The sequence below is a fragment of the Nycticebus coucang genome, chromosome 15 (genome assembly GCF_027406575.1).
Source record: "Nycticebus coucang isolate mNycCou1 chromosome 15, mNycCou1.pri, whole genome shotgun sequence".
NCBI classification, from domain to species: domain Eukaryota; kingdom Metazoa; phylum Chordata; class Mammalia; order Primates; family Lorisidae; genus Nycticebus; species Nycticebus coucang.
In genome coordinates this window covers 94,201,111-94,215,570 of record NC_069794.1, presented here as the reverse complement: position 1 = coordinate 94,215,570, position 14,460 = coordinate 94,201,111, and the positions used below count along the sequence as shown (strand labels likewise).

General features: G+C 37.0%; 1 protein-coding gene and 1 pseudogene across 2 annotated transcripts in view; one reads left to right on the top strand and one right to left on the bottom strand.

Moving 5' to 3' along the window:
* LOC128566341 (phosphatidylinositol 3,4,5-trisphosphate 3-phosphatase TPTE2-like) overlaps window positions 1–14,460 on the top strand; it is a 98,170-nt gene that overhangs the window by 19,130 nt on the left and 64,580 nt on the right. For both annotated transcript variants that reach the window (XM_053563116.1, XM_053563115.1), the window contains one exon: window positions 342–406. In XM_053563116.1, coding sequence (XP_053419091.1) covers window positions 342–406 — 65 coding nt within the window. The remainder of the gene's footprint in view (window positions 1–341; window positions 407–14,460) is intronic.
* Window positions 11,873–12,830, bottom strand: LOC128566973 (developmental pluripotency-associated protein 2-like; annotated as a pseudogene).

Genomic DNA, 14,460 nt, shown 5'->3' with positions numbered 1-14,460 from the left:
ATAATTTTTGCCCCAAAGTCTCAGATGTTCTTTGGTGTGTATGGTAAGAAATAAATTCCAACCATGAGAAGAATTTCATACTGATGCACAATTATGTGGCATAGGGCTAGAATCAATTGAATCTTGGGAACACCATGCCAGTTTTCAGGTCATTATATTAAGACAATTTAATATGTTATCTTAATTAAATTGAATGTGTATTAGCTGTTGTTGTTTTTTTTGTCAACTTCAATCATAAAGTTTTTTTCCATGAAAAAAGAGACTGATTATATGTAAATTTAATGTTTCTATATTATTTTACCTCTCATGACATTCATAACAATGGTAATTTTGACTTTCAGAGCGTATTATTGCCATGTCATTTCCATCTTCAGGAAAGCAGTCTTTCTACAGGAATCCAATGACGGTAAGGGTATTTATCTAAGAAATACTCATTTTGCAGTGAATGTACACTGTGTAGTTATAAGGTGATTTTTTTAGAAAGAGTCTTGGTCTGTTGCCTAGACTTGAGTGCAGTGACATCATCAAAGCTCACCACTACCTCAAACTCCTGGTCTTAAGTGATCCTCTTGCCTCAGCCCCACGAGTAGCTAGGACTGCAGGTGTACACCACTATGCATGGCTAATTTTATTTTTATTTTTCTAGAGACTGGGTCTTACTATGTATTTTAGGATAGTCTTGAACTCCTGGCCTCAAGCGATTTTCCCACCTCAGCCTCCAAAGTGCTGGGATTACAGGTGTGAGTCACTGTACACCCAATGTTTTTTTAGAGTTTTTTTTTTTTTTAACTTCTGTGCTTCTTTATTTATGCAATAACAATGGCAGTGCTAAGTAACTGTAGAAAGTTATTCATACTTTGGAACCAATTTTCCCAAAAAAGAAAATACTGTACAAATGGAGTCTTGCTAAGTTAGCTAGGCTGGTTTCAAACTCCTAGCCTCAATCATTTGACCTTGGCCACGAGTTTAATATTAAACAATATTCTTTCAAAAACTTATTCTTTTAGGTGAAAAGATCATAATGGATTGATACCAGTTAACTAGCTATGTTACAAACTACTCCAAACCATTTATTTAGCTCATGACACTGTGATTAGTGAATCTGAGTTTGGCTTAATTAAATGGTTTTGATAATTAGAAGCAAGATTGCCTATCTCAACTAAGATTACATATGCATGTGGGCAACCAGTAGGCCATGTGAGGACCAGCTAATTTAAAATGGCTTGGGTGCCCTCAACTGGTAGAGCCATGCATGCTACACATATCTGACCCCCAGGTCAAAGGACCAGCCTACCTGGCACCCACTGCTGCCTTTGACTCCATGCTTTAACCAGCGAAGCTGCTACATACCAATAAACTTCACCAGACATGAGGACTAGCTTGCCTGGTTCTCACTTTGTTAGTGATGCCACTCTATGACTAGTGGAGACAGCACACTTAGCACATACTCTCCAGAGCCTGAGAGCCAGCTCACACCATGTCCCTAACCCCTAGCAAAGCCACACCCCTGCCTCCATGAAAACCCAGTCTAGGACACTGACACACTCATAGAAACTGATAATGTTAGTTATAGCTAAGGAAATCACATGGACACTATACTACCACACCCACCCAGAACCAAAGTAAAAGCACCCTACCCAACCAACACTATAGGACAAAACTAAAGGAAAAATTCTTTCCTCACGAAAGCTAATCCTTAAAATTGGAAGAGGTGACTGTTCCACCAGATGTGAAAAATCAATGTAAGGACATGGGAAACATGAAATGCAAGGAAACATTACACCTCCAAAGAAATATAATATTTTCCCAGTAACAGATCCCAGATTAAAAAAAAGAAAAACAATATAAATTGTCTAAGAATTAAAAAAAATGACTTTAGGAAAACTCATTGAAAAATAAGAGAATACATATAGATACTATAACAAAATTAGGAAAACAGTTCATGATCTGAACTAAAAATTCAACAAAGATATAGATATCATTGCAAAAGAACCAAGCAAATTTTGGAGCTGGAGAATTTGAGGAATGAAATAAAAACACAACCATGAGCTTTAAAAACAGACTAGACCAAGCAGAAGAAAGAATTTCTGAACTTGAAGACAAGACTTTCAGTAACCCAGTCAGAGAAAAACAAAAAAGAATGAAGAAAGCTCATGGAAATTATAGAACACCATTACACAAACAAATATTTGCATTATGGGAAATTCAGAAGGAGAAGAAATGAGAAAAGGCATAGAAAATCTCTTTAATAAAATAATAACCAAACATATCCCAAGTCATGAGAGACATGTTGACACCCAGTTCCAGAAGGAAAAGTTTTCCAAATCGATCCAACCTGAAAAGGCCCTTTCTGAGGCATATAGTTGTCAAATTGTCAAAAGTCAAAGACACAGAATTCTAAAAACAGCAAGGGGAAAATGTCAAGTCACTTATAAAGGAATCCCTATTGGGTATTGTTATTGAGTAGATATCTCAGCAGAAACCTTTATAGGCCAGGAGAGAATGGAATAATACATTCTAAGTGCTGACAGGAAAAAACTATCAGCCAAACTCCCAGCCAAAAATATCACATCCAGCAGAGCTACCTTCTAGAAATGAACAAATAAAGCATTTTCCAGAGAAGGAAAAACTGAGGAAATTCATCACCATTAGATTGCCTTATGAAAATAGTTAAGGGTATACTACATCTGGAAACAAAAAAATGATTACTATCATGAAAACATGCAAAAGTATAAAATGCACAGATCAAGCAGATGTTAGCATGAGAAAGAGAAAGGAATCAAACTTTATCACTACAGAAACACACCAAATTGAAAAGATAAATAATAATTGAAGAAAACAAAATTACCAGAAAATAATTAACAGAATGACAAGATTAAGTCTTTACCTGTCAGTAATAACATTGAATGTAAATAGACTAAATTACCAATTAGAACACTTAGACTTGTCTGAATGGATTTTTTTTTAAGACCCAACTATATGCTGTCTACAAGAAACTCACTTCACCGATAGAGACACACATAGATGGAAAGTGAATGGATGGAAAAAGATATTCCAAGCAAACAGAAACCAAAAGTAAGCAGGAGCAGCCATAGTTATATAAGATAAAATAGACTTTAAGTCAAAACACATAAAAAGAGACAAAGAAGGTCATTATATTATGTTAAGGGATCAATTTAGCAAGAAAATATGTTAATTGTAAATACTATATATGCCCCAAACATTAGAGTAGTCAGATATATAAAACAAATATTATTATATGGAAAGTAGAAATATATTCCAATATGATAATAGCTGAGGTCTTTAACAGCCCACTTTCAGCAATAGACAGATGATCTGGACAGAAAATCAGAAAAAGAAACATCAAATTTAATTGCACTGTAAACCAAATTGGCCTAGCGGATATTTACAGTATATTTCATCCAATAGGTACAGAATACATCTTCTCATCAGCATATGGAACATTCTCCAGGGTAGACCATGTGTTAGGTCACAAAACAACTGTCAACAATTCTTTAAAAATCTGAATCAGAGCAATTATTTTTTCTAACTACATGTAGAAATAATAAGAGGAACTTTTGGAACTTTACAAATACATGAAAATTAAGCAATATGCTTCTGAACGATCAATGGATCAATGAAGAAATTAAGAAAGAAATATAAAAATTTCTTAAAATGAAAATAGAAACACTGCCTCAGTGCCTGTGTTTCAAGCCGCTAAGGCAACAGCCACATACACCTGAGCTGGCGGGTTCAAATCCAGCCCAGGCCCGCCAAACAACAAAGATGGCTGCAACCAAAAAAATAGCTGGGCATTGTGGCAGGTGCCTGTAATCCCAGCTACTTGAGAGGTGGAGGCAGGAGAATCGCTTGAGCCCAGGAGTTGGAGGTTTCTGTGATCTGGGATGCCACAGCACTCTACTCAGGGCGACAGCTTGAGGCTCTGTCTCAAAAAAAAAAGAAAAGAAAATAGAAACACAACATACCAGGGAATGCAGCATAAGCTGTACTGTGAGGGACGTTTATACCACTAAATACACAAAAAGAAGTAGAAGTATAAACAACCTAACAACGCACCTCACAAAACTAAACAAGCACAAACAAGCCAAATTAAAATTAATGGAAGAAACAATACTAAAGATCAGAGCAAAACTAAGTGAAATTGAGACTAATAGAATACAAAAGACTGATAAAATGAAAAGTTGATTTTTTGGGGAAAAAAAAAAAAAGAAAGAAACCAACAAAGACAAACCATTAGTTAGACTAACAAAGAAAAAAAAAGATAAGACCCAATCAATAAATTCAGAAATGAAAAAGGAAACATTACAGCTGATAACATAGAAATATAAAGGATAATTAAAGATTATCATGAACAACTATTGGACAACCTAGAGGAAATGGATAAATTCTTGGACACGTATAACCTACTGATATTGAGCTAGGAAAAAAGAGAAATATCTGAGCAGGACAATAATGAAGATTTAACAAGATTGAATCAGTAATAAAATGTTTCCCAAACAAAGAATAGCCCAGTCTGGATGCATAACTGCTAAGTTCTGCCAAACTTTTAAAGAAGAACTAACACCAGTTCTTCTCAGAGTATTCCATAAAAATCAAAGGGCAGGCAATTCTACAAGGTCGTCTACAAGGTCAACATTACCCTGATTCCACCACCTGCCAAGGACACAACAAAAAAGGAGACCACAGGTCAGTATCACAGGTGAAGATAGATGCCATAATTCTCAGTAAAATGCTTACAATCCAAAATCCAGCAGCACATCAAAAAGATTATGCATCACGATCAAATGGAGTTTATCCTAAGCATGCAGGAGTGGTACAATATATACTCATCAGTAAATGTGATACATCACATCATCAGAATGAAGGACAAACACCATATGATCATCTCCATAGATGCAGAAATGCCAGGTAAAATTCAACATATTTTCATGATAAAAGCTAGGTATAGAAGGAACATCCCTCGATACGATAAAGCCCATATATGACAAGCCCACATGTAGCATCACAATGAATAGAGAAAGTCAGAGAAGTTAGGTAAGAGAAATAAATAATGGATATCTAAGTTGGAAGTAAACTTGTTCCTCTTTGCAGATGACATACTCTTCTGTGTAGAACACACACACACACACACCTTAAACTGATAAATATATTCAGTAAAGCTAGAGTACAAAACCAATATACAAAAATCTGTAGCATTTCTAAACAGCAAAAATGAACTAGCTGAAAAATCGAGAAATCAAATAGCTACAAAAATTAAAGACCTAGGAATAAATTTAACAATACTGCAATTCATATGGAGCCACAAATGACCCTGAATAATCAAAGTAATCCTGAGCAAAGAGCAAAGCTGGAGTATGCCTAATTTGAGAGCTGTTACCATGAAGGGATGTTGCATTTTACCCAATCTATTTCTGCATCTATTGTGATGATCATGAGGTTTGTCCTGCATTCTGTTGATGTCACCAAATGGCCAAAGGGAGTTAACTTGAAGGTGACCCCCATAGTATTCAGCAGTGAGGTAGGTAGCACTTTTCCTAGGGTAGGTTTGTGAAATTAAATTGTCTAACCTCGTATGTACAAACTAAATGTGATACTCTTTCTAAAAGGTCTTCAGAATTATAATTATTACCATCCAGCTTATAGACTTAATTTTAAATTTAAAAAAAGTCTACATTGATTTGACTAAATCTTTCAATCTCTCCCCCTCAAAAAAGGATATGTCAAGTATAAGCTGGACCCAGTGAAGTTGATATTCACAGTTCTTATATGAGCAGCTCTTTCAGGTTTTAACCCAAAAAGTGTTTTATTTTATAACCTGCTTTTCTTGTAAAACTAAAAGTTGACTTTATTAGTCAAAGTTTTACACAGTGTAAAACTAGAACAGTATGTAAAATACCACATGTAAATGTTTCCAAATGGCCTTGTTCCATCAATTCATCTGTGAATTTTGTGGCTTCCTCATCATTTTCCACAAACGATTCTGAAAGAACCTTCAGCTTTACCAGAATTGGATCCTACAAATTCTTCTATTTCGTGGCAATCAGAATTGTTACTAATGTCCCTATTACAATAGTATTGGTTCTTTTAGTAGGTCCTGTATTTTCCCTACTTTCAGAATGTCTTTCTCAGTTTGAGTCAGATCAGATCCCCCCGTTTGATTATTTTCCTCGGAAGTCTTCATTTACAGCATCATCAGATTCTTTCTCTTGATTTTTCTTTCTGGCATCGATTCTTTTGATGTCAGAAATGATTCTCTTCTCCCTCTTTCTCTTCTGTACAGTGCTGCTTGGTACAATTACTTTCTTTGTCTTTATGCAGAGATGAAAATGATCCTTCTTTTTCTTTACCACAACGGAAAAAATTTCACTGGAAGTTGTTTGGCCATCTCTCTGGCTTTACTTTCTTCAGTCTTTTTACTTCATGCTCCTCACTTTCCACAGCATCTTCGTCTGGACATTTATTAATATCTTTATAAGGCTCACTTAGGAACCTTGACAGTCAGACATTGCAAAGTCATTGTGATTTTGCTGGAAGTTTGACTAGTTGCTGTCTGTGCTCTCACACCAACTAGTGTTGTGGGAATTGGCATCATTTGATTTAAACTCTTAGGATTATTTTTCTCTGAAGAAAGATGAACATAGCTAACAACCATCACATTCTTTACTGGTCCTCTGAGAAATTTGTTCCTGTCCAGTTTCTCTTTGGTTCTGTTGACAATTCACATAGTGGTGAACAGTAAAAAGAATAGAAAAACACTGTAATTTCAATTCAGAGAGTAGTTGTGATTCATCTTCTTTCACTGAATCCACCAACTAGTTGCAGTATTCTTTCCTTCTTTTGCTCAAAGGGAATGTATTGGACAATGAAGTTGACAGGATTCTTGGTTCAGGAGCTGAAGTTTTGAAACCATTCGTGACTTACTCTAGTTTGCAAATAAAATACCTTTAAATTGAGGTCATTGAATCTTCTCTCTAGTCTTGGCTACATGACAAAGAAACTGATCCAGAACAGGAACGTCTTCTTTTTTTTTTTTGCGGTTTTTGGCTGGGGCGGGTTTGCCCTCTGGTATATGGGCGCCCTGCTCCTTTGAGCCACAGTTGCTGCCACAACTCCTCCTCCTCCTCCCTTTCTTCTTGACAGTCTCACTGTGTCGCCCTCTGTAGAGAGCTGTGGAGTCACAGCTCACAGCAACCTCCAACTCTTGGACTCAAGTGATTCTCTTGCCTCAGCCTCCCAAGTATCTGGGACTACAGGCACCCACCACAACGCCTGGCTACTTTATGGTTGCAGCTGTCATTGTTGATTTTAGCTGGCCCAGGCCAGCCGCCAGCCTCGGTCTATGTGGCTGGTGCCCTACGCACTGAGCTACGGACTCCAAGCCAGGAACTTCCTTTTTCCTCCTCCTCTCTAATTCTTTCGGGGCTTCCTACAGCCTGTCCATGTTCATGGCTTCCCATAGCCTCCACAGCCTCTGCCTCTCACCTTGGGCGTCCCCAAAAGCTGAGCAGAACAGAATCAAACCTGAGCGCCTCTCCAAATCCCTGCCCCAGAGGGAGAGTGGCCCATATGCTCCTCCTCCCTGGCACACGTTCCTGGCAAGCCAACTACAGAAAACAGGAAGCAAGCTTATACCTACCAGCCCTCTGATGTGACATCCTGCAAGTATTTCATGTTTACTGATGAATAGATTGCATTGCTTCAATATTCCATAATTCATCCATTTGTTTGGCTGTTGATAAACATTTGGCTTATTTACATTCTGGGGTCATTATGAATGAAGTTGCTGAACATCTTTACACATGTCTTTTTGTAGATACATGCAATTAGGCATCTTCTTTGGTGAAGTGTTTTGTCCATTTTAAAATTGAGCTGTTTGTTTCTTATTGATTTATAACAATTCTTATATTATGGAAACAAGTTCTTTGTTGAATTTTGTTTGCATTGTAAATATTTTCTCTTTGTTCTGTGGCTTGCTTTTGACCTTTTCATTGGAAAGAATGAGAAGTATGCTTACTTTTAGTGAAGTCCAATTTACCGACTTTTTTATGGTTAGTGATTTTGTGTTCTGTTTAAGAAATCTTTATACGACCCGAAGATTATGAAAACATTCTACTGTCTTTTCTTCTAGAGCTTTATTGTTGTACCTTTCACATTTGGCTCTATGACTGATCTCCAGTTATTAACAATTACTGTAAAGATCCAAAGAATGTGTTACAGTTCATATAGCTATTAATTGCTCCTACAAAGAGCATCATTTCCCTCACTGAACTGTGGAAGTGAATTTGTTGCAAATCAAATAAACATTTTTGTATGGGCCTGTTTCTGGGATTTCTCCTCTTTCTATTATTGATCTGTCTATACTTGAGCCCAAATCATAATTTTAATTGTTATGACTTTGTAGTAAGTCTTGAAAACTTGTGTATACATCTTCTAGCTTTGTACTTCTTCTTTCAAAGTATTTTGGCTCACCTAGATTTTTAATTTCTATGTAAATTTTCAAATCATTGTTTCAGTCTACACACACACACACTCCACTAACATACCCTGCTGGTATTTTAACTTGAAAGGCATTAACTATATACATATGTCTGACAATTATGTTTGCAAACTCATCCTAAAAAAAGTGCTACATACCTCATTGATCAACATGACTATGGTCCCCTTTGAAGTACTCTCCTTGGGAAGTTATGCATCTTCAAAGTAATTCTGGAACTTTTTTCTGGAATGGCCATCAGAGATGTCCTCATATTATCCTTAATGACCTGAATGTCGTCAAAATATCTTCCTTTCAATATTTCCTTTGTCTTTAGGTAAAGAAAAAAGTCACTGGGGGCCAGATCAGGTGAGTAGGGAGGGTGTTTCAATACAGTTGTTTGTTCACAGGCTAAAACCTCCCTCACAGACAGCATCCATAGGAACCATTTTTGCATATACCATTCTTATGCCAAGTTTTTTAGTTAAGATTTTTCCCAGCTGTTTTTCAATTCATGTTTACTTGGTCTGCTATGCTTCTTACACTTGGTCTATGATTTTGATACACAATTCAGTGAAGTTTTGCAATGTTTTCATTAGTTTTCCTTGTTACTAGACCTCTCTTCATCTGTGACACATTATATCCCCTCAGAAGAATGGTTGGTCCATTTGCACACCACTGTTTTCTTCATGGTATTATCATTATAAACTTAGACTAACATGTCCCTGATTTCTCTTTCACTCTTTCCAAGATTAACAAGAAATTTAATGTTTGTTTGTTGTTCTAATTCAAGCTCTGACATTCTTGTGATGGCACACAAAAACACACAACAATAAGGAACACCACTCAGCAAGATACCACCACACATCAACACAAACACACCTGTGAGACACTGATTTATGAAGGTTCTGAAACCATACTGAGTTATTTGTACAGTGCTTCCAATGTAAGCTCATAGTGGCATGTTCACAAACCTAATTGTCAGACCTCGTAGCTTAATTGGGGGAGAATTGACATCTAAAAATATTGAGACTTCCAACCCATAAATATAGTATATCTCTCCATTTATTTACAACATCTTTGTTTATTTTTAGCAATGTTTTTCAGAGAACAGGTTTTACCTGTTTTTCGTTAGTTTGAGTTCTAGATATTTGATAAGTTTTTATGCTGTTTTAAATGAAATTTTAAGTATTTCATTTTCTAATTATTTGCTATTGTTATATGGGAATATAACTGATTTTTGTATATTGACATTATATCCAGCATCCTTCATCCTTCATCCTTCATAAATCCATGCATTCATTTTAATAATTAATTTATAGATTCCTTGGGTCTTCTGTGTATATAATTACTTAAAGTTACTACTTTGCCTCCACTTTTTATACTTTTTATTATTTTTTTCTTTCTTCCTTGTATTATCTGGGCCTTTTACTCTGTGTTGAATAGAAGTGCTAAGAGAAGGCAGCCTTGCCTCATTCTCAAATGGATGGAATGGATTCTCCATTCTTAGATGGAAAGAAGTTTATATTTCATTATGAAAAATGATATTTCCCATAGGCTTTATAGATATCCTTTACCAGATTAAGATAGTTCCATTTTATTTCTAGTTTGCTAAAAGTTTTAAATCATGAATTGGTTTTTGAATTTTTCAGATCCTTTTTGTACATCTATCAAGATAATAAAACAATTTTTTTCTGTTATTCCATGAATAGAATTTTTAAATGTTAAACCCAGATTTTTGTTTTTATTCCTAGAGTAAACTCACTTTGGTTTTAATATATTATCTTTTCTATATATCACTAGATTCTATTTGCTAACATTTTATTTAGAATTTTTTTGTCTATATTCATGAGAGATATTCAGTTTTTCTTTTTCTTTCTTGACATACCTTTATCAGGTGGTCTACATTGACCTTGGATGGGATATGTGAGTAACTCATATCAGTTCAACTCGTCTTCATCCTCCATCAGGCTACCCTAGCTGCATTTCAGACTGATGGCAAAAGGCAAGGTTTAGAATAGAATCTCACAAGTGCTTTTGCAACCTCTCCTTTGTGTCATCCCATTCTCCAAATCAACTCACACCATGGAGCCCAAAATGAGAGAGGGCAAAACAAGGTGAAATGCAAGGGCTTGGGTATAGGGAAAGGTGAAGAATTAAAACCATTGATGGACTCGTTCTCCCTTATTTTCAGGGAGAGAAATATTTCTACCCATGCAACAACTTTATAAACAATAACTAATATACAGACAGAGACTCAAAAACTTCAGAAGTTGTAAGAAAATCCGTTTGTAATTTGACCAAGGTTCGTTGGATGGGTCATGCCACTTCAAGGCAGCCCTCCACAAATTGCCAGAATCCATATTTTATGAGTTAAGCATTCCTTAATTGCTCATAATTGCTTTTTAGTAGACTGAGCTGATAACTGTAAGTTAATTACAGTTTATCTAAATTGAGCAAATTTTCTTTTTGTAGGCTTGGTTGTGACAAATATAAATTTAGCAACACTTAATAATAGTTGGGATGTTTTGTTAAAAAGCCAGAAGTATCATTTTGTATGTAAATCAAAATAAAGACATTCACATTTGCTTTTGGGGTGGTCTCTTATCTCCTTGGGGTATTGACAACATTATATTAAGTCATTGATCTCCTTGCCATTTTCAGAGTATCCAAAAAGAAGGTAATAAATCAGATGTTTTCATAAAATTCACAAATCATAAATCACACAAAAAGTATAACTACTGTTCATATTAATAGTATGTAGTCTCCTATCTTTTCCAGAGTGCAGCCTCAGGTCTATGATACTAGTTCAGCCACCTGGCTGACTGGGACTTAGGCCATGTTGCAGCTTCTGTAGTCTCATCCTGCACACAGAATGCTTTTGTCACTTTTAAGATAAGAACCACGTACAAAGTATTTTGGGTTTTCAAAAATTTCAGAATAGTTTTGGTGCTTGATATTGGTCTGTTGAGTTCTGTATCTTCCTGGTTGAGCCTAAGAGAGGTTGTGTGTTTCCAAGAATTTGTCTGCTTCCTCCACATTTTGAAGTTTATGAGCATAGAGATTTTTATGCTATCCAGATAATATTTTATATTTCCATGATACAAAGTTGTTTTTTTTAAATCAACTGCAATGACTTTATTTTAGTGGCTTTCCAAGCCCCCCAAAGGGTCTTCTTAGACAGGGCTGGCACCCCGTCAACCATCTTCACAGTGGAGTCCTAATTACTTGATTCTGTTTTGTAGATCACAGAGGTTCCTTCCAATGATCTCTTCTTTCATTTCCTCCAATCACCTTACACATACTGAAAGTATATCCATCACTCTCTAACACTTTGAGGTGGCATATTCTGGTCTCCTACTTTGTGTTTGCTGTAGATCACTTCTTCCTCTTTGCTATCATTAATCTTTTCATTGTCTTCTTATTTCTCTTAGCACAGTCAGGGCATAACATATTATCTTCTAGGCCTGGAGATGGCAAAATACAGGCTGGTAACAGGAAGAGGGAAATCATCCTCCGGGGAGTGGCAGGCACCCAGGCCTGACCTGCATGAAACTGTAGGCGGACCCAACCCTCTGTGTCTGCGGGGAGAAGCTCGCCATGGATCACACACCACCTAAGGCCAGAAGCTGTTGTCAAAAAGGCCTCAGCAGAAGGAGGAATGGACCGTGAATTCAGAGTCTTAGGATGACCAGTTTTTGCAGCAATCTTGACCAGGATGCCCATGCAGAGTCCTGAGCTGACATTATCACTTCCACTCTATCGGGCTCTTCTGTTTTCACACTCATCTTGGACCTTTCCTGAGGTCTTGCTTTCTTGGTCTCTGCCTTGAGTTTCCTTGAACATGAATATAATCCAGCCTCCTTTGGTGTTTCAGGAATTTCACATTTCTGTTCAGGAAAGGCATGCTCCTGGAGCCTCAGAAAAACTTCTGTTTTCTTGCCGTCCGTACTCAGCTTGAGTTGCTGGCACCAGTTCCTCAAAGTGTCTCGACACACATCATTAATGGGAGGCAAAACGGTTGGCAAGGGAAGATCAGGTTTTTTACATCTAGCTTTTCGGATGGCTTTTGATTGTTTGTTTGTTGGAGGTAGATGAATTTTCCTGAACTTGTCAGAGTTGTAGGGCTCACTGAGGCAGTCCCTGTTCTCATATCTTCATTGTGTTTCTGGGGATTGTTCAGTTTAACATCAGAAGTTGAAGAAACAGTTGGTTCCATTTGTTCATTATTTGAATTGTCTTTAACTGGAACCAATGTCAAAATCACACTTTCTTCATCATCTATTTCCTCTTCAGAGAAATTCTTCTGGCTACTACCATGATTTGAGTCTGACATTTTTTCAGCAGGACCTGGGGGAGGTAAAGCCATCAATGGTAAGAATAGGTGCAGTTTACTTCTTTTAATCTTGATACAAAGTATTTTAAATCAAGGTTTACTAAAGGGTGCAAGATTCCGATCCAGGCCTACTTAACTCCTGGGAGGCTGTTAAACAGTCATGTGAGTCCCCTTTATCTTTAAAAAGGAATAAAGTTTCAAGTTTTGTTTGAACAACATTGAATATACAAAGCGTACAGTAAAATATCACAGGTATTAAATTTGCTGACAGAGAAATGTCACATGCTGCCTTGAAGCAGCAAAAATTGTACAGACGTAGCATCTGTAGAGTTAGTGGAGAAAGAACACTAAAGGTGGAAGTATCAAGTCTGACCACGACTGCCATCTTATTGAAAGAGGTACCACTGCTTTTAAATAAAAGAATGTGGATGTTTAAGAGAAAGTGGGGGCTTGGGCATTGGTAGCTGGCTGGCCGGTGGGCAGAGGGGGTTAGCAGCTGGATTGCCACTGCTGGCGAGAGGCTCAAGGTGTGTATGTGTGGGGGAAGAGGGAGACAGAAAAGGGTTCCTCAGAGGTGACTTTCTCTCATCCTGCAAGCCTTCTCGGTGCGCCATAAACGCCCCCCAATTTCCCAGCTGCTGAAGGAAAAGAAAGAAGATCTTAGCAAAGCAATGTCTCCAGATGGCGCTTCTCAGTTTCAAGAAGTCATTCGACAAGAGCTAGAATTATCTGTGAAGAAGGAACTAGAGAAAATACTCACCACCGCACCATTGCATGAGTTAGAGCATACTGAAAAAGACCTTGATGGATTTTGGAAGCTATTTCATAGATTTTTGCAAGAAAAAGGGCCTTCTGTGGATTGGGGAAAAATCCAGAGACCTCCAGAAGATTCAATTCAACCCTATAAAAAGATAAAGGCCAGGGGCTTGTCTGATAATATATCTTCTGTATTGAACAAGCTAGTGGTGGTGAAACTCAATGGTGGTTTGGGAACTGGCATGGGCTGCAAAGGCCCTAAAAGTCTCATTGGGATGAGGAATGAGAATACCTTTTTGGATTTGACTGTTCAGCTAATCGAACATTTGAACAAAACCTACAATAAAGATGTTCCTCTTGTTTTAATGAATTCTTTTAACACAGGTGAAGATACCAAAAAAATACTACAGAAGTATAATCGTTGTCGTGTGAAAATCTACACTTTCAATCAAAGCAGGTGCCCAAGGATTAATAAAGAATCTTTACTTCCTGTAGCAAAGGATGTATCTTACTCAGGGTAAAATACAGAAGCTTTGTACCCTTCTGGTCGTGGTGATATCTACACCAGTTTCTACAACTCTGGTTTGCTCGATACCCTTATAGGAGAGGGCAAAGAGTATATTTTTGTGTCTAACATAGATAATCTGGGTGCCACAGTGGATCTTTATATTCTTAATCATCTAATGAATCCACCCAATGGTAAATGCTGTGAATTTGTCATGGAAGTCACAAATAAAACACGTGCAGATGTAAAGGGTGGGACACTCACTCAATATGAAGGCAAACTGAGACTGGTGGAAATTGCTCAAGTGCCAAAAGCACACGTTGATGAGTGCAAGTCTGTATCAAAATTTAAAATATGTAACACAAACAA